The sequence below is a fragment of the Lactuca virosa genome, chromosome 5, assembly GCF_052849685.1.
Source record: "Lactuca virosa cultivar CGN04683 chromosome 5, Lactuca_virosa_CGN04683_v6, whole genome shotgun sequence".
Lineage (NCBI taxonomy): Eukaryota > Viridiplantae > Streptophyta > Magnoliopsida > Asterales > Asteraceae > Lactuca > Lactuca virosa.
Genome location: NC_136430.1, coordinates 120,914,178 through 120,938,189, shown reverse-complemented (window position 1 = coordinate 120,938,189; position 24,012 = coordinate 120,914,178). Strand labels below are relative to the sequence as shown.

At 42.4% G+C, this 24,012-nt stretch overlaps 1 protein-coding gene across 1 annotated transcript; it reads right to left on the bottom strand.

Moving 5' to 3' along the window:
• Positions 1 to 22,368: 22,368 nt before the first annotated feature.
• On the bottom strand, positions 22,369 to 23,520 carry LOC145111689 (uncharacterized). Its single transcript, XM_079047948.1, has one exon. The coding sequence runs from the start codon at positions 23,518 to 23,520 to the stop codon at positions 22,369 to 22,371; it is 1,152 nt and encodes a 383-aa protein (XP_078904074.1).
• Positions 23,521 to 24,012: the final 492 nt, after the last annotated feature.

The window sequence follows — 24,012 nt, the reverse complement described above, 5'->3', positions numbered from 1 at the left end:
TAGGGTAAACCCTAATTGTCATGGCTTTCCATTTCCTTGGATCCATGGGTTCAAATACACCATGGAGCATCCTATGGGTTTTAGCCCAACTTGATAATCCATGGAGTCTTAGCTCACTATACAAGTATGGATGATTTACACAATCAACCCATATATTTAATTAGTCTTCTTTTGATCACTTAATTAATTCTTGATCAATACTAATTAAATAATCTTATTAATATATTAGAACTTATAATATATTAATAAACCTTAAGTGTTATTTCTCTCATTTTAGTCTATCCAAATGCATGATGCCATGTAACCCAAATGGACCATGCTAAGTCGGGTCAAGTACATACCAATTATAATTATGGACTTAGACACTAATCCAATAGTCTCCCAGTTGGATAAGTCTAAAACTATTATTGCGTATGACTTCAAGAACCAACTAGCAATTGTATCTCTCAAAAGCTGCTGTCGAACTCTGACGTTGTAACTGAACTCTGATTTCGTCAATGACTTGTCCATTAGATAAGGGATCATATATTCCTCCATTCTAGATATCATATGTACTGAGACATGGATTATAATCATTCTCTCTGTCCATTTGTTGTTTCCCGATTTCCGATTTATGACGACTGACTAATTGAACAAATCAAATTAGTCCACGCCCGGCCGAGCACTTACATTTGTCATCACTAAATCATCGAGGGGCCTACAGATATCGCTTTTATCCCGAAGGTAAAAGGAATGGTTAAACTTTGACTCATATGACTTGTTCTACTACCTGTTGAATCATACACAAAGGCACGTTTTATAACATCGAGTTACCAATGCGTTTTCGCGCAATCAATGTACAACCAACTCATAGTAAAAACTCATATCTCTAGGTTTAAAGAATATAAGATATTATCGTCTCATGATCACTCGTGATAAAATCCATGAAGTGATTCAGATGATCGCGGGTTGAATCCAATACTCAGAACTTATGAGCACTCATGAGTGTTGTAGCATCGCTTTGTCCAACATCTTAGACCTCTACAAGCCAACGCATGACAGTCTTGATTCATATCTACTTCCAACATATGACCGACTGTGGATGGTTTGAATAACTTAGCCATTCGGGAAGAATGACCTAGTTTATTCTGGAAGTCAAATCATGCAAAATGAAACACAAGAATAATTGAATCTAGTATGGTATCAAAACCTATGAATATAAATAGAACACTTTTTATTTATCACCATATTGATTACTTATTATTCATTGTTTCGGTTTTATCAACTTTATTCTTGAACTAAAAACACTAGTTGTCCCATGCTCCACGCATGTACACTATGTTCTTCTAAACAATAACTTTACCATACACCAAGTATGCACTCTGTAACACCCAAATTTTCAAGACAAATTTTTCATTAAAAAAAAATCGTTTATCTCTTTAACACTTTTCATAAAAATGCCATTTGTTTAAGTTACAATACATGACTCTTTTGTTCAATCAATTAATAAACCAGGATCCTCAAAACAAACGCTTCATCTAGTGTGTACAATCGAGCCGGTGCCGTCCCGAGATCCTGAGAAACCTGAAACACATAACACAAAACACTGTAAGCACGAAGCTTAGTGAGTTCCCCAAAATACCACTCCAACACATACTAGCCACTCGAGGCTATAACTCTGTGGGCCCTCTGGCCCTAACTCTGTGGACCCAAAGGTCCTAACTCTGATAACTTTGGATCATGCACATCACATATCACAATAAATCTCATAAAATAATTAGCATATAATTACACTGGCACATAACTCTAAACCTAACTCTGTGGACCCTCTGGTCCCAGCTCTGTAGACCTTCCAGTCATAACTCTGATATACACATAGCATAAATCACAAAGAATAATGCAGTGCAACACATAACATACATGGTATACAAGATACTCTGTCACATAACTCTGGTTACCTACTCAAGGTAAAGTATAGTGAGAAGACTCACCTCGGATGTCTCGGATGTTATCCCGCTCGCGTATACTCTGATCTAGCCTCTGCCTAAACACATAACATAATCATCTCAATCAATAACGGCTCTCTAGGCTAGACTAGACTCTCACATGTCCTCTAAGAAGGCTAAAAGACTATTTTACCCTTCAAACAGTCCACAAGTCCCGTTGTTGACCAAACCCTAAAAGTCAACAAAAGTCAACGGTCAAACTTTGACCCGACTCGGCGAGTGCACTAAGGCGACTCGGCGAGTCTACACGTGTCTACTAACTCATTTAGTCCCGCTTGGCACGTCGAGTTCCTCCCCCTTACTCGACGAGTCACACCTAGCATGAATCGCGGGGCCACCCCGACTCAACTCGCCGAGTATCACGAACAACTCGACGAGTATCAAGAACAACTCGGCGAGTATCAAGAACAACTCGGCGAGTTCCGCCTTGAACTTCAGGCTCCTAACTCTCTCCGACTCACTGAGTTATTTCCCAATTCGGCAAGTCTACTCACTGAATGATTTACGGGAAACCCTCACCCTACTCGCCGAGTCTGATCAATGGACTCGGCGAGTTCATGCCATGCACAAACTCCATAGACCTCCTGAGGTCAGATCCGTTTCATCAATCCATAGATCTGACCTTTCCAAGCATGATAATCATGTAAAGTTCAGACCTTGACACTCAAATAACATCCAAATGGTCTAACTTGGTGATTTAGCCCCAAAAATAGCATCCTAAGCTCATGGCTCCCAAAATAACCCATAAAGCTCCAAGGGTTAAGGTCTCTGGACCTCTTTGGGTCCAGATCCAAAGCATAAACTCGAGAAGGGACCAATTGCTCCACATATCCATCCTCTAAAGGGGTTAGAAAACCCTAACTCTAAGAATCAAAACCAAATCTGAAGAAGGTCCGAATAAATACCTCAATATGAAGTCTATGAACTCTGAAATCACCAAAATAGCACCTCCTTCAGCCTCCTCTTGCCTTGGTCACCTTTTACTTGCAAATACACCAACAAAAAGATCAATAATGGCCTCTCCTTCCTCACAAACGATCTAGATCTCTTAGGGTTTCTCTCTGGGGTTTGGTAGCCGCAATTGACGGCCCTAAGGGCCTTTAAATAGGTCACAAACCCAGGAAATTAGGGTTTCATTAAATAGAGTGGACTCGCCGAGTCCACTCATGAACTCGCCGAGTCCAGCTGTGAACCCGGATAAGAATCCGCGACCATACTCGACAAGTCTAAGCACCAACTCGCAGAGTCCCTTTCTTCCAACTTACAGTTTTACCCCCTCAACTATACTTCTGAATTTCCGGGATGTTACAATTCTCCCCCACTTAAATTAGGCTTCGTCCTCGAAGCCTGCTGGAGCACACAACACCAGATACTATCCCTACAACGCATCTCCTGGAAACAACCGACTCAGGTTCCTCCAAACACTGTTACCAAACCCCTATAAAGTCTAACTCCTTCTCACAGAGTCACGACAATCGCTTCAAGCCGGCCACCGACTTCTTTCTCTGATTGCAACCCTTAGCCAATGATCACCCGATGATGCTTTCATCATTCCAATTTACAACCATCATTAAACCCTTACCAAGCTAGATATCACCCTGAACCACCGGGTCTTGACCCGGTACCTACTGCTATCCCTTTCCTTGATTAGCATGACCTTTATCGAATTCACTTCAGGGAATAATCCCGCTTTCAATCCGAATCCAACTCTTTTCTTTCCGTGCTGACAGGATGACCCATCCTTCAGCTCCTGAACAACTCTCCTAAGCTCTCCTCTGCAATCGCATACACATGCTGAACCTGCTCTACAACCTCGGGTTGGAAAACCCGACACACTGACGATACCATCAGACATCCCCAAGATGAATTACCACTATATACATAACCTCCTAATCACAACCATACTTAAATCCAAGGCTCTATCCTTGCATCTCCTCCGAACTCCTCTGGTTGTAAACCACTGGAGATTCCTCCGCAACCTCAACAGACACCCAACCCGGATGTGCTCTCATACCATTGGCACAGACACAGTGTTCCACCACCATACCCTTAATCATCCATTCTCACTACTGCTTTCACTTCTGTGAACCAACACTCCCTACCGGAGTTACATACCTTTCTCTTTCCTTACCCAAGGAAATCTACTTGTCAACCTTGCCACTTCAGACAAGTGCCACGGTGCTCACACCCCACTCTACACTATCCCTAGTAGAGTAACCGCTACTCCATGTATCGCACATGCTCTGAATTTGCTCGCAAAGACTCTCGGGTCCATGCACTGCCTCTCCCCCGCAAATGGGGTCCGACACCTCCTCCTATACAACAGCTCAAAGGGTGGCATACCAATGCTCTAATAATGGCAGTTGTATAGGAAAACTCATCCAAGAGTAATAACGTGTCCCAACTCCCTCCGAAATCTACTACACATGCCTGAAGCATGTCCTCGAGCGTCTGAATCGTCTGCTCGCCCTGAAGTGTCCTCAGACATCACCATGATAAGCTCTAGCTCATTTCTCATATCCCACTTCAATACTGAGTACCAGGTCAGCTTTTGACTCCACAGCTGAACATCCAAAGATCACCCATAACATGATCCAAAATATCTCACTAGCTTCCTCCCCGTGACCACTATCCCGGCCCAGTGACTCACAAGTCACGAAATTCTCATTTCCTCATACAAAAAAAAATACAATCCAACCGAGGATCGACTCAACTCTGACCTCCAGTTCCGCCCTTGGTTCAACCACTAGGCTCCAAAAACTCTATACTAAGGCTAATCAAGCCTAAAACTCTTCTGCGTCATACACTGATCGGGGAACACTTCCAACATCACACTCTCTTGCCGTCTAGTGAGTATTACGGCTCCCCGCAATAACACGACAGCCTCTGACTAGTGAGTACTACGGCTCCCCGTAGTACCACGACTCCCTCTCTCTGACTTGTGAATACTACGGCTCCCCGTAGCATCACAACACCCTCTGACTAGTGAATACTACGGCTCCCCGTAGCTTCACCCCATACTCTCATTCTCATCCCAACGCCACACTATGCCCACTCACTCATGCCCGTAGACTATCATAAATAGCCATACACACTTGTCCCGTATATGCATCACAGACTCTTGGCGGCAACCGTTATAAAGAAAATACTTACCTCTGCGGAGATCCCCTTTCTTAGATAACCCCTCTCGGTGTTAATACCCGAAGGGCTCCCACTGGAACCGTAGATACATGATATACCACTAGTCGTTTCAAACTCAAGGCTCTAAATAACTCCGAAATCGAGATATTATACCTGGTCACCACGGAACACCATTACAGACATCACGATGTCCTACCTCAAATACTGATCTCCCACTTCCAGCACCATATAGATACAACAATTCATTTCCTCTGAACTCCATAATAATTCTTCGTTTTACCCCCATGCGCAACTTCAGTGTATCCAAACACTCAATTGGAAAACAAAGAAAGCGCTAACGCTTCAGAACACGCTGGTGATCCTTCGAAACCCTTTTCCCTTACTGCTCAAAACCAAGCAAGAAAACACATACCGACCCGGGAAATGACTGCTCGATAATCTTCTATCCAGAAGTTCTCAACCGCCCATACCATCATTTCGAGTCTTCCCTTTTGAAACGGCCCTGACCTCATGAATTCGAGCCGCAGATTTCTGTATCCAACCCCTAACCTGCCTTGCACAAATCTCTGGTTTCCTCAATAAAATACCCGGTTCTCCCCCACTTAGGGTTCGAACCATCGCCAATTGACGCACAACCATCCCACAGACTGTTTCCACTAGCACTATCGCACCTGCCCTTGGAAGGTGCTACGCAACGCCTGATAATCTCCTTTAAAGAGATCAAGCAACCTCAAATACTCTGAATCTCAGAAGAAGTCCTCAGGAACTTCTCACCACGACTGACTCTAGTCGTTCAAAGTCTCATACCATCCCAATACCAAACATCTCAACTGTCCAGTAATATCACTGACTCTTAGACTGAAACAATAAATCATCGCACTCCTCAATCTCGACTTCTCAACCCAAGTTCCAACAACTGAATCATCACAAAAACAGGGACCCCACTCCCATACTCAATATCCATCATACGCAGAAGAGCCGTCGCCCTGATATACTCGTCTGGATTTCCCACTGATACCGCTACCACATGCCCTACTATACTCAAATAGGGTGCAACGTGGTCCTTGACCACCTCAGTCCCAACCGACTACATGCTCATGATATATCCTTACCTCGCGGCAGACATGCTGCCTGATACACCGGCGGAAAATCATCATAAATGTCAACCCGCAGGGTTTTACTCCTAAACACCAAAAACCGAAATCTCACACCTCTTACGTTTCCCACTAGAAACGGAAATAGCACCACTCAGATCGCAGGAGGTGACATATCTTCTATCGGCTGGTTGCTCAACTCAGGCTGTAATCCTCTATACCCGCCATCTCTACTCATTTATGAGTCTTGCGACTCCAATTGGCATCTCATCAACAATCCCTCGGGGCTAACTCGATTTCCCTAATGAGGGATGCTTCCCTAAACTCATTCATCATCGCCCTCTAGCCCCATACTTTTTCACCTCTGATCTCGGTCTAACCAATCACTACGGGGTAACTGGTAGAACCAATAACACTAACTGTCACGAGTCATGGTACTCGAACCACGTGGCCACCACTCGATCTGCTATGAATCACGGTACCCGAACCATGCTATCTCTTCTCAATCTGATACAAATCATGGTACTCGAACCATGGAATCACCTCTCAATCAGCTACCAATCATGGAACTCGAACCATGACATTACCCTTTAATCTGCTCCGATGTATGGTACTTGAACCATAACATCACTTCTCAATCTGCTACGATGCATGGAACTCGAACCATGACATCACTCCTTAATCTGCTATGATGCATGGTACTCGAACCATGACATCACTCCTCAATCTGCTACGATGCATGGTACTCGAACCATGACATCACTCCTCAATCTGCTACTTAGAACCTTCAGAATACTCCCTGTATTGAGCATGGGTCCTCTGCTTTCGGTAGTACGGGCCCATACTACCTGCCACATCTACCCATACTTTCCACATGGACCATTCCAGAGCTCCTTAGTAGCTGCTCAACCTTCTCGTGCACTAATTCCGTCACTCGCGCTCGCTCCTCAGCGAGATGCTCTACTCCGCCAGCGTACTCATCTGGCTAAGGTTACTCCCTAGACTCTTCCTCGGTCCTCCCACTTCTCCCCCATCAGCGGCTGAAGAGCTCCTAATGATGCCAGCCATCTACCTCCTGAATATCGTCATATTCACTTGGTAGCTGACTCCCATCATCGAGAGTTCCACAAAGCACTAAGCAAGCCGCATTCGGGCATCGAAGAATATATAGGACTCACCCTGGGTGATAACTCTGCTTGCTCTGCTCATCCTCAAAAGTATCACCGAACTCTGCAACTCTACCCCTCGCGGGTTCTAACTATCTTCCAATAAGCACCACAACACTCATCTAGGTGTCTCTCCTAGATTACTCCTCTACTCAAATCCCCTAAAAGGATTCCAACTGAATACTCTCACTTATACTCAAAAGCACATAACATATAACAGCAACTCCTAGGCTAAGGCATCACAAATCAGGCCACTCTAGTCCTAAGATATGAAATACCTAGCCTGTCTCTAGCATGCATAATATCTCATAAAATGTATCATAAATATCTCACAACACAAAGTAAGGGTATTTTGGGAAATCACCGTTCGGGCTCTGGTTAATTGTACACACTGCCCTTTCTCGCTTTCTCTTTGAACTCTTATTCACTTTTAGAAAATCATTTCTTTTGAAAACTTTTCTTACTTCCTCAGCTTGAGTCCAGATTTACCCGAAGGTGCATCCGAATCCCTCAAACCAAGGCTCTGATACCAACTTGTAACACCCAAATTTTCAAGACAAATTTTTCATTAAAAAAAATCGTTTATCTCTTTAACACTTTTCATAAAAATGGCATTTGTTTAAGTTACAATACATGACTCTTTTGTTCAATCAATTAATAAACCAGGATCCTCAAAACAAACGCTTCGTCTGGTGTGTACAATCGAGCCAGTGACGTCCCGAGATCCTGAGAAACCTGAAACACATAACACAAAACACTGTAAGCACGAAGCTTAGTGAGTTCCCCAAAATACCACTCCAATACATACTAGCCACTCGAGGCTATAACTCTGTGGGCCCTCTGGCCCTAACTCTGTGGACCCAAAGGTCCTAACTCTGATAACTCTGGATCATGCACATCACATATCACAATAAATCTCATAAAATAATTAGCATATAATTACACTGGCACATAACTCTAAACCTAACTCTGTGGACCCTCTGGTCCCAGCTCTGTAGACCTTCCAGTCATAACTCTGATATACACACAGCATAAATCACAAAGAATAATGCAGTGCAACACATAACATACATGGTATATAAGATACTCTGTCACATAACTCTGGTTACCTACTCAAGGTAAAGTATAGTGAGAAGACTCACCTCGGATGTCTCGGATGTTATCCCGCTCGCGTATACTCTGATCTAGCCTCTGCCTAAACACATAACATAATCAACGCAATCAATAACGGCTCTCTAGGCTAGACTAGACTTTCACATGTCCTCTAAGAAGGCTAAAAGACTATTTTACCCTTCAAACAGTCCACAAGTCTCGTTGTTGACCAAACCCTAAAAGGCAACAAAAGTCAACGATCAAACTTTGACCCGACTCGGCGAGTGCACTAAGGCGACTCGGCGAGTCTACACGTGTCTACTAACTCATTTAGTCCCGCTTGGCACGTCGAGTTCCTCCCCCTTACTCGACGAGTCACACCTGGCATGAATCGCGGGGCCACCCCGACTCAACTCGCCGAGTATCACGAACAACTCGACGAGTATCAAGAACAACTCGGCGAGTATCAAGAACTACTCGGCGAGTTCCGCCTTGAACTTCAGGCTCCTAACTCTCTCCGACTCACTGAGTTATTTCCCAAATTGGCAAGTCTACTCACTAAATGATTTACGGGAAACCCTCACCCTACTCGCCGAGTCTGATCTATGGACTCGGCGAGTTCATGCCATGCACAAACTCCATAGACCTCCTGAGGTCAGATCCGTTTCATCAATCCATAGATCTGACCTTTCCAAGCATGATAATCACATAAAGTTCAGACCTTGACACTCAAATAACATCCAAATGGTCTAACTTGGTGATTTAGCCCCAAAAATAGCATCCTAAGCTCATGGCTCCCAAAATAACCCATAAAGCTCCAAGGGTTAAGGTCTCTGGACCTCTTTGGGTCCAGATCCAAAGCATAAACTCGAGAAGGGACCAATTGCTCCACATATCCATCCTCTAAAGGGGTTAGAAAACCCTAACTCTAAGAATCAAAACCAAATCTGAAGAAGGTCCGAATAAATACCTCAATATGAAGTCTATGAACTCTGAAATCACCAAAATAGCACCTCCTTCAGCCTCCTCTTGCCTTGGTCACCTTTTACTTGCAAATACACCAACAAAAAGATCAATAATGGCCTCTCCTTCCTCACAAACGATCTAGATCTCTTAGGGTTTCTCTCTGGGGTTTGGTAGCCGCAATTGACGGCCCTAAGGGCCTTTAAATAGGTCACAAACCCAGGAAATTAGGGTTTCATTAAACAGCATGGACTCGCCGAGTCCACTCATGAACTCGCCGAGTCCAGCTGTGAACCCGGATAAGAATCCGCGACCATACTCGACAAGTCTAAGCACCAACTCGCAGAGTCCCTTTCTTCCAACTTACAGTTTTACCCCCTCAACTATACTTCTGAATTTCCGGGATGTTACACACTCTATGTTTATCTATGATCTTTACTTTGTGAAATAGATCGATTGAACATAATTCCAATGATTCTCTTTTCGCACTCCCAAATCCTTATCGAAAATGTAAGAATTCCAAATTCCTATCATTTACCGAAATTTGTTAGATTTTAAACTTATATGCATGATCCTCTTGTAATGATTATGCACAAAGTCACAAAGACTTGTCAACAGACATTACAGAGTATTCCAATGGAGATCAACTCCATGGAAACGAAGTCTCAAATTCAAAGTACATTGTTTTGAACATCCTTCTTGCATTAAGTTTCCTAATCTTACACAAATTGAATAACTTCCAACTATGAAACATTTCCATATTCCCATTTTGACTGTCACTTCTGAACAAGAGTTGCCTCCTTTCAAAGTATGTCAATATGGTCCTTCCAAATTTAACACTATACTTCCAACTGTCACTGAGCAACCAATCTTTGGTAAACCTTAGATTGTTCTCGACAATTGCTTAATCATTTTAGTCATATCCAATTCTATATTTTTCCCCCTTAATGCCCAGAGCATTTGGAGAATTTAGAAAGGATGAATATTATAGCACATGCAATCGATCCTATATCTGAAGCATATGGGACACGATTCATGATGTCTCACATAAAGACATGATACTAGACCAGTCTTTTTGCTATAATATTTATGTGTCTATTTGCCAAGTTCTCATTATTCAGATTATGAAAAGGAATGCCGTAATCATAATCGAATTTTAGAACGCAAATAATGGACCCCATTTATAGAATTTCCTTATGTTGAGCCATTCCAACATAAAATTCATATATATATATATATATATATATATATATATATATATATATATATATATATATATATATATATATATATATATATATATATATATCCTTGACTAAAGACGATTAAAACCTCAATCTAATCTTTTAGAATTGAAATGAAGTACAATTTCCTCTCCCTTAATGGTTCACATAAGTGTGACACCTCAAATGGTTCACACAACATGGATAGAATACATACCTTGTTGATGTAGCTTGACTCCATGTAGCTCGAGAGCCTAGTGCACCAAGTGTGACAGCTCAAATGGTTCACACAACATCATATGCACTTGTAAGGACTTAGAGAGAAATGATACTTCATGAAATCGGCTTGCCCTTTCATTCACACACTTGTGGCCGATTTTTCCCAATAATATGATCTTTATATAGTGTCACAATTAGGGTAAACCCTAATTGTCATGGCTTTCCATTTCCTTGGATCCATGGGTTCAAATACACCATGGAGCATCCTATGGGTTTTAGCCCAACTTGATAATCCATGGAGTCTTAGCCCACTATACAAGTATGGATGATTTACACAATCAACCCATATATTTAATTAGTCTTCTTTTGATCACTTAATTAAGTCTTGATCAATACTAATTAAATAATCTTATTAATATATTAGAACTTATAATATATTAATAAACCTTAAGTGTTATTTCTCTCATTTTAGTCTATCCAAATGCATGATGCCATGCAACCCAAATGGACCATGCCAAGTCGGGTCAACTACATACCAATTATAGTTATGGACTTAGACACTAATCCAACAGATACCGGAGCTTCGGGGGTATTTCTTTGCACGTAAATCGATGCAATACGGGTGAGAGATGAGAGAATGAGCAACCAAACTCGGCTGCCCCTTCAACTCTATTTATAGGTTTGTTTTTCTCGATTTTCACGTCGTGAACAGTGCTCCCACGTCGTGGGCATAAACGTCATTGCATGCGTCATCGTCCACTTGCTCTGTCAGGCTTCAGAAGGCGTCAAAAGTCAGTTCACGTCGTGAACACTGGTTTCACGTCGTGGTCTCTGAGAGTTTTGGGGTTTCGCGCCCCGAACTTCATAAATTCATAACTTTCGCATACGAACTTCGTTTTTGACGTTCTTTTTTTCCACGCGTAGGTAAGAACAAGATCTACAACATTCGTTTAGACTTCGTCGGCTAATTTTGACTTTATTTTTATTATATTATTATTATATTATTTTTAGTAGGCCGGGACAGGAAAACTCCGTTACAAATTCATAACTCCTTCATCTGAAGTCCGTTTTCATCTGTCTTTTTACCTTTTGACTACTATCGACTATCTCTTTGATTCTTGTTTACATTGTTTCGGCTAGAAATCACTCGATCTCAAAATCAAACTTCGGGTTGCATACTGCTAAGCTGAAACTTTGAAAAATCATAACTTCCTCATACGAAGTCAGATTTAGACGTTTTTCTATGTACGCTCTCGGTTTAACGTATTCTACGACTTTCGTTTAGATCACTAAGGCTAAATATCGCTCTATCTTAAATTCATATTTTACGACATTCAGCGTCGTGCCGGTTCTGTCGCGAAACTTCGACAGGTCATAACTTCTTCGTTATAACTCGGATTTCAGCATTCTTTATATATTCGGAAACCTCGTCACGACCACTACCACATCCTTCATAGATATCGGGTTTATCTAACATTTCATTTTGACACTTATTTTTATCCTTAATTCAATTAAGCATAAAACACATAATACTCAAATAATACATTCTTATTATTTCAAAATGAGTTACAAAGGTTAACCTAGACTATTACATCAATATTAATGCCTAGCCCAGAAACGCGGGCGTTACAATTCTCTCCACCTTAGGATGATTCCGTCCCCGGAATCACACATCAACAAACAAATGCGGATAGCGACTCATCATGTCACTCTCCATCTCCCAGGTGAGATTTGGCCCATTCGTATGTTTCCATCGGACAAGCACTAATTCGACCATCTTGCGTCGCAACTTCTTAGTCTTTCGGTCAACGATTGCCTCTGGTTCTTCAATTAACCTTTTGTTCTCATCAATTCTTAACTCAGAAATTGGAATTATATCGGGAACTTCTCCCGTGAACTTCCTCAAATAACACACATGGAAAGTGTTATTAATTCCATTCAGTTCTTCGGGTAATTCCAGCTTGTAAGCTTGGTTCCCAATCCTCTGAAGAACTTTAAACGGTCCAATAAACCTTGGACTCAGTTTTCCCCTTTTACCAAACCTTATAAGTCCCTTCCACAACGAGACTTTAAGTAAAACCAAATCTCCAACTTCAAAAGTCATCGGTCTTCGCTTTTTGTCAGCATAGCTCTTTTGAGGATCCTGAGCTGCTAACATTCTCTCCCTAATTATTTTCAACTTTTCAGCAGTCTGATGGACTATCTCCGGTCCCATAAACTGCTTTTCCCCAACCTCAAGCCAACAAGACGGCGTACGACACTTTTGTCCGTACAAAGCTTGATAAGGTGCCATCTTAATGCTCGAGTGGAAACTATTATTGTAGGAAAATTCTACCAAAGGCAAATGTTTATCCCAGTTGCCTTGGAATTCCAGGGTACATGCTCTCAACATATCTTCAAGCGTTTGTATTGTTCGCTCGCTCTGCCCATCAGTCTGTGGATGGTAAGCTGTACTTAAACATAACTTGGAACCCAATTCCTCTTGTAGACTTTTCCAAAACCTTGAGGTGAAACGGTTGTCACGATCTGATACAATCGTTAACGGAACACCGTGAAGCCTCACAATTTCCTTCACCTAAGAATTCGCAAGCTTATCCATAGACCATTTCTCATTGGCTGCTATGAAATGCGTACTCTTAGTGAATCGATCAACGACCACCCAAATCATGTCGTGACCATTCTTTGTTCGGACGTCTCGATCTGATACTACTGATACAGGCACTCCATGCTGTACCATTACCTCGCGTACATAAATATCGGCTAGCTTTTCGGCTGATATGCTCTCCTGAATCGGTATGAAATGCGCACTCTTGGTCAGCCGATCCACTATGACCCAAATCGAATCAACTCCACGTGCGGTCCTGGGAAGCTTAGTAATGAAATCCATAGTGATATCCTCCCATTTCCACACGGGAATGTCTAACGGATGCATCTTTCTGTGGGGCCTCTAATGTTCTGCCTTGACCTTCCTGCAGGTCAGGCATCTCTCCACATACCAAGCTACGTCCCGCTTCATGCAGGGCCACCAATAATCGGGTCGAAGATCTCTGTACATCTTCGTCGCCCCTGTGTGGATGGAGAACCGAGACTTGTGGGCCTCATCCATCAGCACCTGTCGTACTCCTCCCCAGTACGGTGCCCAAACTCTCCCATGAAGGGTCAACAATCCTCGACTGTCGTAGTCAAAGGAAGCTACTCGGCCAACAATCATCTCACACTTCTGCCTCTCCTCCTTCAGGCCCTCAACCTGTGCCTCTCTAATCTACTCCAACAATGGAGTAATCACTGTCATCCTTAGACAAATATCCCTGATCGGGGCAGCTACCGCCTTGCGGCTCAGGGCGTCGGCCACTACATTGGCCTTGCCCGGATGATAAAGGATCTCACAGTCATAATCATTTACCACGTCTAACCATCGGCGCTGCCTCATGTTCAGATTCGGCTGATCCATGAGGTACCTCAAACTCTTGTGATCCGTGTAAATAATACAGCAGACCCCGTAGAGGTAATGTCTCCAAATCTTGAGGGCGAACACCACTGCCCCCAGCTCTAAATTGTGCGTCAGATAGTTAGCCTCGTGAGGCTTCAACTGTCTAGAGGTATAAGTTATCACATGCCCTCGCTGCATCAACACTGCTCCCATACCTGTGATCGAAGCATCACAGTAAACTACAAAATCCTCTACTCCCTCTGGCAGAGTAAGAATCGGCGCCTCGCACAATCTCTGTCTGAGGGTCTCAAATTCTGCCTGGTGCTCAGGCCCCCAACGAAACACCACTGACTTCTTGGTCAGTCGAGTGAGTGGAACTGCTATCTTGGAGAAATCCTGGATGAATCTCCTATAGTACCCTGACAGTCCTAGGAAGCTCTGAATCTCAGATGGAGACCTCGGGACCTCCCATTGCATCACGGCCTCTATCTTGGCCGGATCTACTAGTATACCCTTCTGGTTGACGAGGTGTCCAAGGTACTGCACCTCGCGCAACCAGAACTCACACTTGGAGAACTTCGCGAAAAGTCTATCCCTCCTTAGCGTCTCTAGCACCTCTATCAGGTGCTCCTCATGCTGCTCCTGAGTCTTGGAATAAACCAAGATGTCATCAATGAACACTATCACTGACCGATCCAGCATCGGTCTGCATACGCGATTCATGAGATCCATGAATGCGGCTAGAGCGTTGGTGAGCCCGAACGGCATCACCACAAACTCATAATGACCATAGTGGGTCCTAAAAGCGGTCTTCTGCACATCCTCATCCCTAACCCGCATCTGGTGATATCCTGACCGAAGATCAATCTTGGAGAACCAAGATGCTCCCTGAAGTTGGTCAAACAAATCGTCTATCCTCGGGAGTGGGTAACGGTTCTTCACCGTTACCTTGTTTAGCTCCCGGTAATTTATGCACATACGGTGCGACCCATCCTTCTACCTCACGAACAGGATCGGGGCTCCCCATGGTAAACTACTCGGCCTGATGAAACCCTTGTCTAGCAGCTCCTACAGCTGCGTAGACAACTCATGCATCTCTGGAGGAGCCAACCGATACGGTGCTTTGGCTATCAGAGCCGCACCCGGAACCATTTCAATCTGAAACTCAACCTGTCTTTCTGGAGGTGTCCCAGGTAAGTCCTCTGGGAATACGTCCGGATACTCTCGCACTACTGGTACATCGTCAAATGTCTCCTTACCCTTCTCCCGGGCATCTATAACATAGGTGATGTACCCCGCACAACCCTACTGAACGTAGCGCCTCGCTCTCGCTACTGAACAAAGAACTGGTCTGCGTTGTGGTCTCTCACCCTGAATCACTAACACTCCCCCACTGGGAGTGCGAACCCTCACTAACTGCAGCTCACAATCAATCACTGCCCCATTGGGGCTCAGCCAATCCATACCCACTATAACCTTATTCCCTCGTAGGGGAATAGGAACCAAGTCCACTGAAAACTGCTCATCAAATAACTACAGCGAACACCCCCTATGCACTCTCGTGACCCTAACGGTCCTGTCATCGTCTATCTCAACCTCGAGTGGACAATCCAGCTCCCCCGGAGCTCTACTAAACCTCTTGCTAAGCGCAAGTGAAACAAATGATCGGGTGGCCCCCGAATCAAACAATATTGTAGTTGAAATGTCATTCACTAAGAACGACCCTATACGAAAACAAATAACTATGAGAAACAAACAATATCAAATAAGAGACAAGAGGAAAAATACATACCCGTCACTACATCAGGAGTCGCTCGCGCCTCCTCTGCTGTCATCTGGAAAGCTCTACTCTTCGCCACTGGCGCCTCACCCTGGCCCTGACGGCCATCTGTAATCCTCAATGTAGCAGGGGCAGGTGCCGCCACCTTCCCTGCTGCTGCCAAACTCGGACACTGGGACTTTTTATGTCCCCTCTGATTTCAATGGAAGCAAATCAGATCAGGTGTTGCGGTAGTGGTGGAGTAGTGATGGGTGTCGAGACCAACAAAATAAATACCCTAAATGTTTACACACTAAAATAGTGTATAGTTGTAAAGGGATCGAATCCACGGGGAATGGTTCAATTGTATAACTCTATGAAAATCTTTGTTGTACAAATACTTGTAAAATAACAATAAGAATAAAAGATGGGGATTTTGATATTTGTGAGATTACTTGAAATAAAACTAGAATTAAGTGGACAATTCAACTAAAATAAGAATTTGATATAAAATCAATGAGAGAAAGATGGTTGACATTGGAATTTCATTACTTGAACATTTGGTTAAATAATCATGAGAATACCAAGGTGCAATACTTGTGTTTATGATCTAACTTGGCTATAGCAATTTATAAGCATAACTTGCCTCAACTCTTCTTTTGTATTAAAATGACTAGAGAAGCTCATAGCACATTTCTTTAATCAAAGTCACAAAACTAATGAAGCATGTAATCTTGTGAAAATCAATTAACATTAGGATTTAAGAGTCACCAAATCCAAAGAGTAATCTATTGCTTTCATTACCACTATGGAGAAAATGTTTTCTTAGTTTAAATGAAATGAAAACAAACATTTAAACTAATTGTTGCTTGTTAAATTGAAGACTCATTACTTAGTCAAGAATTTAACCAACAAAACAATATTCATATATCAATATTCATGACTAGAGAAATATAAACATAAAGGAAGTTTTTATAGAAAATATGATCATAAATATTCAACATAAGTTCATGGAGTTCTTCAAAATAACCAAAACATTAAAGCAATTACATCCAAGTCAACCAAATAAGAATTTAGCCAAGCATGGCCATAACAAAAGAAATAGAAAAGAGTTTAGAAATACCAAACATTATTCAAAATGATAGAAGGAAGAGAGAAACACCAATCTTAAAAGGAAACTAGAACACTATCTTTTGTATCTAAGTATGTAGTTGTCAATTGTGTTCTTCCTTGCCAATCCTTTTATAACCTCATAAAGCAATTGGTGTTGTATTCTTTATTCATGGCTAGGTGTATTTGTCTCCAATAATCAGCAAAAGGAACCCCAAAATTGGCTGTCCATGTGGTCAAAAGTATCCCATTAAACAACCAATAATAGAGCCAAAAGTAGAAAACCCGGATTCACTTTAACAGAATACACGCGAACCGCGTATGGACTCACGCGGACCGCGTGGGTCTAGCTGATGGTGTTCTTTGGGCCATTTAAAAATACAAGCCAACCCAATCTTCTGTTTTATGCTCCAGCCCACTTGTACAACTCTTGGTAGCCCATTTGTGTTATTTCAAATCCTCCAATTGCATCATTTCCACTAGCTTTCAAGCCCAACATTCTTGTTATCTTCCAAGTCCAATCTCCTCTTAAAGATCCCGTTCCGCTAGTCTCCTTAAAATCTGCAATTAATCTCACGAAACTAGAAAATACCCGAAATAGTCATAAAATAACAAAAAGGAAAAATATGCATGAAGATTAACTAAAATATGAATGAAATAAACTAAAATAAACTATAAAAAGAAGTAATAAAAGTGAACTATCAAATCACCCCAAGCTTGAACCTTACTTGTCTTCAAGTAAGACAAGACTAAAATGAACTCGGGATGAACTACCCTAAAAAATATAAAAAGAATGGATAGAACCATGGAACCTGTTCATCGTTAGTCAACATTATCAGAATTGATTTTGCTGCTACCTCACAACTTTTTCATCCGATGACAATGGGACCATAAACCGCAGCCAGGACAACTCCTCTAGGTGAGTAAGGAGGGATGGTCAGTCGCAGCCTCAATGGAACATGCATATAATGAATAACATATGTGGTAGGGAGAAAGCAACTGGATGGGTCGTGTGGAGCTCTTCTTTTTAGTGTACACTCTGATCTCACGTCTTTCGGCCACTCTCATGTGTAATTTGGGTTTAACCGCTCGGGTACCGTTGTAGGAATCGGTTCACTTAGTGTTGGCCCAAAACTCCCGTAGTATCCGACTCAACAGTCTCTCTTTCATCACCAATTTGCGAAAAGAAACAACTCGATCTATATATATATATATATATATATATATATATATATATATATATATATATATATATATATATATATATATATATATATATATTTTTTAAAACATAAAGGAAATGTATTAATAATTGAAGCTTTTAACAAGAAAACACTTTTGACTCAAAATTTGGTTTCCAAAAGTGTGAATGGAACCGTAAGGGTAGTAATATAATCCGAATGGTCTAAGTGTGAAAATGACCATGTATGGACTAAAATTAATGAAAAAGTCCATATGTGGACTAAAAGACTCTCTAAAATCCTAAGAAAATCGCAAAAAGATATGGTGATGTAAAGAGACCGGATATGGATTCTACTCGGGGACAAGCACCAGTGCTTCATCCTAAACAGTTCAAACATGATCAAGTGTGATCCTCTCAGCGGTAGTGACCGCAAGGCTAAGAACATCCATTGCTATAGTATATCCTATAGTTGTTAGTATTGTATGCATAATTCTTCATAAAACTACCTGGCCATGATCACTTACCCCGTTAAGCTACCAGCATCTGATCCCAAGTATGAAATCCCAAACTGCAGCTAGTGGTCCCGGTTCGATGGGTGAGATAGCAACAAGATTCTGGACCAATAATGATACAATAACTTTGAACCTGTTTCATGGCATCCAAGGAGGTGAGAATAAATAGATAACAAAAATGCATGAATGTTAATGCCCTAAACTAAATGTTATGCAAATAAAAAGTGGAAAAGAAGAAAAATAAAATCTTTTTTTTTTTTTTTTTTGCAAATTAAGTTAAAAGTAAAAAGGAAAAAGTTAAAAGTAAAAAAGGAAATGTCCCACCCCAAGCTTAGAAATAAGCATTGTCCTCAATGCTTGGGGATAGGCGAAAGTACCTAAACCGGGGGATCTAGAGGAGGATACGCGTATTAGGGGTAGGGGTAAGGGTAAGGTGGGGGTGGATAAGGATGGGTGGGTGGAGGGTATGGGTAGGGAGGTGGCATTGGGATGTTCTCAAAATGGTTTTGGGATTGGTGCCACCCCCACATATGATGCATTTGCTGAGACATGATTTGGTTGGAGACGCAAAGAGTCTCGAACCGTTTAGCAAAATTTGGGGGAAGCTGGTAATACCCGGGAGGAGCCTGTAGCTGTTGGTGCTGTGCACCATGGGCGTGTTCATCGCCGGTGTCTTCATCCAAATGCATCTCATCCTCGTTTTGTCCCTGCAGCACATCTTCATTGATTGACTGAGTGATGGTCCTCGTGAGTCTCCACTGATTACGATCGTGGAAGGTGAAATTGGCGACTCGAGGGTCGGGAAGAATGAGATACCCGACCCCTTGAGGACAAAACCATGTGAAGCTGATCCTGTCCCTGCGACGTATGTGGTGCATGTTCACTAGAGCGCGTTCATCTAAAAGATTTTTGTTGTCAACAGGCTGGTATTCGTCGGGGAGGTCGATGTCAAGACCGAGAGCCAAAAGTGTGACAAATCCGCCTATGCAAATGTCTCCGGACGTTTTGGACCTCATATGTGTACATTTGTGGAAAGAGAATGAAGCAAAGTCCGGGATTGGTGGCTTGTCACGCCTCGTCATACACCAAAGGAAGAAGAGCTCGTTTTTGTTGACCTGGCCTGCTTCTTTGCGGGCAAAAACTGTACACACCAAGATGCGATGTGCAATGCGGAGGCATGGGTGGATGATAGAGGTTGCTTTGTCCCGACCGTCACATGAAAAGATACCCCCGGTGATCTCCGTCCAAAAGGTTTCGTGATTGAATTCAGCAGGTAGGACATTGAAGACCGTGGATGTGTTTGAAGAAGGCAAACCCAAGATGTCATTTATTGTTGCAAAATCGATGTACCTTCAGTTCCCTAGAAGCTGGAATGCGGCTTTCTGTTTTTCGCTATCATACCCACAATCCGCAAGAAACTCTCTAGTTGGGAGCTCGTAAGTGTGTGCCATGAGGTTGAGGAGGTTTTCCCACCCAATGTTACGGAACAATTGGGTGACCCCTTCAAGAACCCCTAACGATATGAGCGTGGGTCTGCACACAAATTTGGTTGATGCAACCTTCCTAGTCAAGCTCTTCGTGTAGTTGTCGGCTGCCTTGGCATCGCGAAATCTTGGGATATCGGGGTCATCGCTTGTAGTCGGGGCTTTGCCTCGGCCAGCAGTCGGGCGCTTTCTAGATGTAGACATTAAAAACCTGCACGAAAAATAACAACTATACGAACCACAATTTTCCACAAATGTAACCCAATCAAAATCACCAATCGACTCCCTATGGACTTCTAAAGTAATTTCAACAATTAAAGCAAGAAACAGTTCCTAGACTCATTTGAGGCAATAGCATATGAATTGTGGTTCAAAGACATGCATATTGATCAATTAAAATAAAGAGAAGAAAGTACTCGTTTTTGTTGAAAGTTCAAAATTTGCGCGCGTAAAGTCGGTATTTGAAATCCTTGCAACTCTCCACCCCAGGCTTAAAGCTTTATCCAATATCCCGTGAGAAGCTTTTTACCTCGAAAACCCGTTAAATCCAGCAATGGCTTGAAATTCCGACGAAATTTTCCGGCGAGCTTTGGGAGATATTCTTGGTGGGGTTTGTAGCCTTGTCCACGAGGAGTACAACGGTGGTGTCGGAATTTTGAGAAGTGGCCGGAGTTGGCCGGAAAATACCCGGGAAGTGGCGGTTTGTATGTGGTGGCGCCCCGAGCTACAGCAACAGATCGGACCAGTTTTTTAGTGGGGTTTGTAGAGCTCGGAATTTGGAGAAGAATGGCGGTGGTCTCGTGAAATTCCGACCGGCGGTTTGACGGGAAAGTGAGTTTTAGTGGTGGAGGTGGGTGTTCTCTAATGGAGGTTTGAGGGAATGAAGAAGAAGGAATGGGAAGAAGGGTCGGCTGTAGAGTATAGAGGGTTTAATTCGTGGTCAAACTTTGGTCAACACCTGGGTCAACACTGGTCAACACTTCACGCGGACGGATCTGCGGGTACACGCGGACCGCGTGTACTCGACCCAAGCTCATACACGGACCGTTTTAATAAACACGCGGACGGGATACCGACTACACGCGGTCTGCGTGAATTAGACTGAAAACATTCTGTTGTTGAGTTCATGGACGCGGACACTTCCCTTTATACACACGGACCGTTTGGTTTATTCACGCGGACTCTATACCGAGTACACGCGATCCGTTTGGAAATTTTTTTATTTTTTTTATTTTTTTTTATTTTTTTTCAAACATAAAACACATGTTTATTTGAAAGCATAGCTTTCCAAAAAATCCCCTCTTTAACGTCTTTGGCGAGACGTGCTTCCCTTTTGACCTAACACTTCGGGGCGTCCAATTGGACGAAATATTGAACATTTGAATCAAAGCCTTCATAGAACGGCTTCAATTGCTGTCCATTATCTTTGTAAGTTTTCCCTGTATCCAACTCGTCAATCGCTTTATCAATTTCGAGTTTTGAGGGATGGCGTTTTATCTCCCCCTTCATACTTCTTTGGTCACGACCTTTACTCATCTCTAACAATTCTTGGTTAGTAGATTCAAATAAATTTTGAGTTAAAGGCTCAACAATATCAACAAAATACAAAGAGGAAACTTCTCTAGGGTATCTCATGGCGTTATTAATATTGAAATCAATTACTTCACTGTCAAATTCCATTGTGAGATTACCCGCATACACATCGATTTTTGTTTTAGCCGTTTTCAAAAATGGTCTTCCAAGTAAGATTAGAGCCGATTTAGAGGAAGCTTGTTCCTCTAAATCAATCACATAAAAATCCGCTGGAAAAACCAATTGGTTTACTTGTACTAAAACATCCTTTAAGACACCCCTAGGGATAACACTTGATTTGTCCGCAAGTTGTATAGTAACACCCGTTTTTTTTAAAGGTCCGGTTTTTAACGATTCATATACCGAATAGGGCATGACATTAATAGAAGCACCAAGATCGAGCATGGCGCTACTAAAAGTGACATCCCCTATTTTTCAAGGAACTGTAAACATTCCCGGGTCTTTGCATTTTGGTGGGAGTTTTCTTTGTAAAATAGCGGAAACATTTTCACTCATTGAAATCTTTTCATGTCCTTGAAGTTTTCTTTTGTTAGTGCAAATTTCTTTCAAAAATTTAGCATACCTTGGGATTTGCTTGATTGCATCTAACAATGGAATGTTTACCTCAACCTTTCGAAGGGTGTCTAAGATTCCTCTTTCTTCCTCTTTCTTCCTCGAGGGGGCAAGTCGGGAGGGAAATGGTGGTGGAATTACTATGGGCGTGACCACCCTTGGAACTTCACCTTTACTTTTCTCCTTCGTGTCTTGACTTGGGATGACCTCACCCTCCTCTTCTTTAGAAGCCTCCTTTGGGATACTTTCTCCGATTTCTCTTCCACTTCTCAATGTAACCATACTGACATTTGGATTCTTTTCAGTTTGAGAAGGGAGTTTACCACGGCTTTCCAACCTATTTAAAGATGCGACTATATCTCCCATTTTATTTTCCAAATTGGAGATTCTAGTGTTTGCTTCATTTTGGAATTGTTGGGTGCTAGTGGCTAAGGATTTGACAATGTCTTCAAGAGACATTTCGGAGTTATTCGATTGGGATTGCGGAGGTTGTTGGTAATGTGGTTTGGATTGATAATGTGGTTGGGAGTGTTGGTATTGAGGTTGTTGTGATGGGTAGGAAGGTCTAACCAATGCATTTTGGGGCAATGGTCTTGGATTGTAGCTCATGTTGGGATTTGGCCTCCAGCTAGAATTGTATGCATTTTGGTAACCGGATGGCTTGTTGTGGTAATTTTGAAACTCTCCTGCAGCATTTATGTGTTCCACATCTTCTTGAAGAATGGGGCACATGTCCGTAGGATGTCCCATTGTTTCACATATTCCACAAACCATCACTTGTGCAGTTTGTCCCATGGTGAGCTTTTGGACAACGGAGGTTAAGTCTTTGATTTGAGACTCGAGGCTTGGTGTTCCCACTTCATTGACTTTTTGTTGAGTTTCTCTCTTCATATCTTGGCGTGGGCCAAAATGTTGTGAATTTGCGGCTATAGTGTTGAAGAGTTGTCTTGTTTGCTGTGGAGTTTTGCTAAAGACATCTCCACCACTTGAAGCATCAACTAGTCTTCTCTCCATTGGTAACAATCCCTCATAAAAGTGTTGAATGAGGAGTTGTTCCGGGATTTGATGTTGCGGACAACTATAGCACAAGTTGTTGAATCTCTCCAAATAGTCATGAAAGGTCTCATTTTGACCTTGGCGGATTCCACAAATCTCATTTCTAAGACTTGAGACTCTTCAGGCGGGGTAGAATTTGTCAAGAAAAGTTCTTGCCATATCGGTCCATGAGTTTATCGACCCCGGTGGAAGATAGAATAACCAATCTTTTGCTCTATCGGCCAATGAAAAGGGGAATGCCCTTAGCTTGATTAGGTCATCGGTTGACCCTTGTGGCTTCATGCTAGTGCATATGATGTGGAACATCTTCAAATGTTTATGTGGGTCTTCATTTTCCAATCCACGAAAAGTTGGTAGGTGGTGGACCAAACTGGACTTCAATTCTGAGCCTCCTTCCAATACCGGGTAGTTGATACCGGTTGGAGTTTGTGTAACATCGGTCTCCATCAT

Coding starts and splice junctions, on each gene's coding strand:
- LOC145111689 (XM_079047948.1), bottom strand. CDS start 23,520: ATGGAGAGAAGACTAGTTGATGCTTCAAGTGGTGGAGATGTCTTTAGC.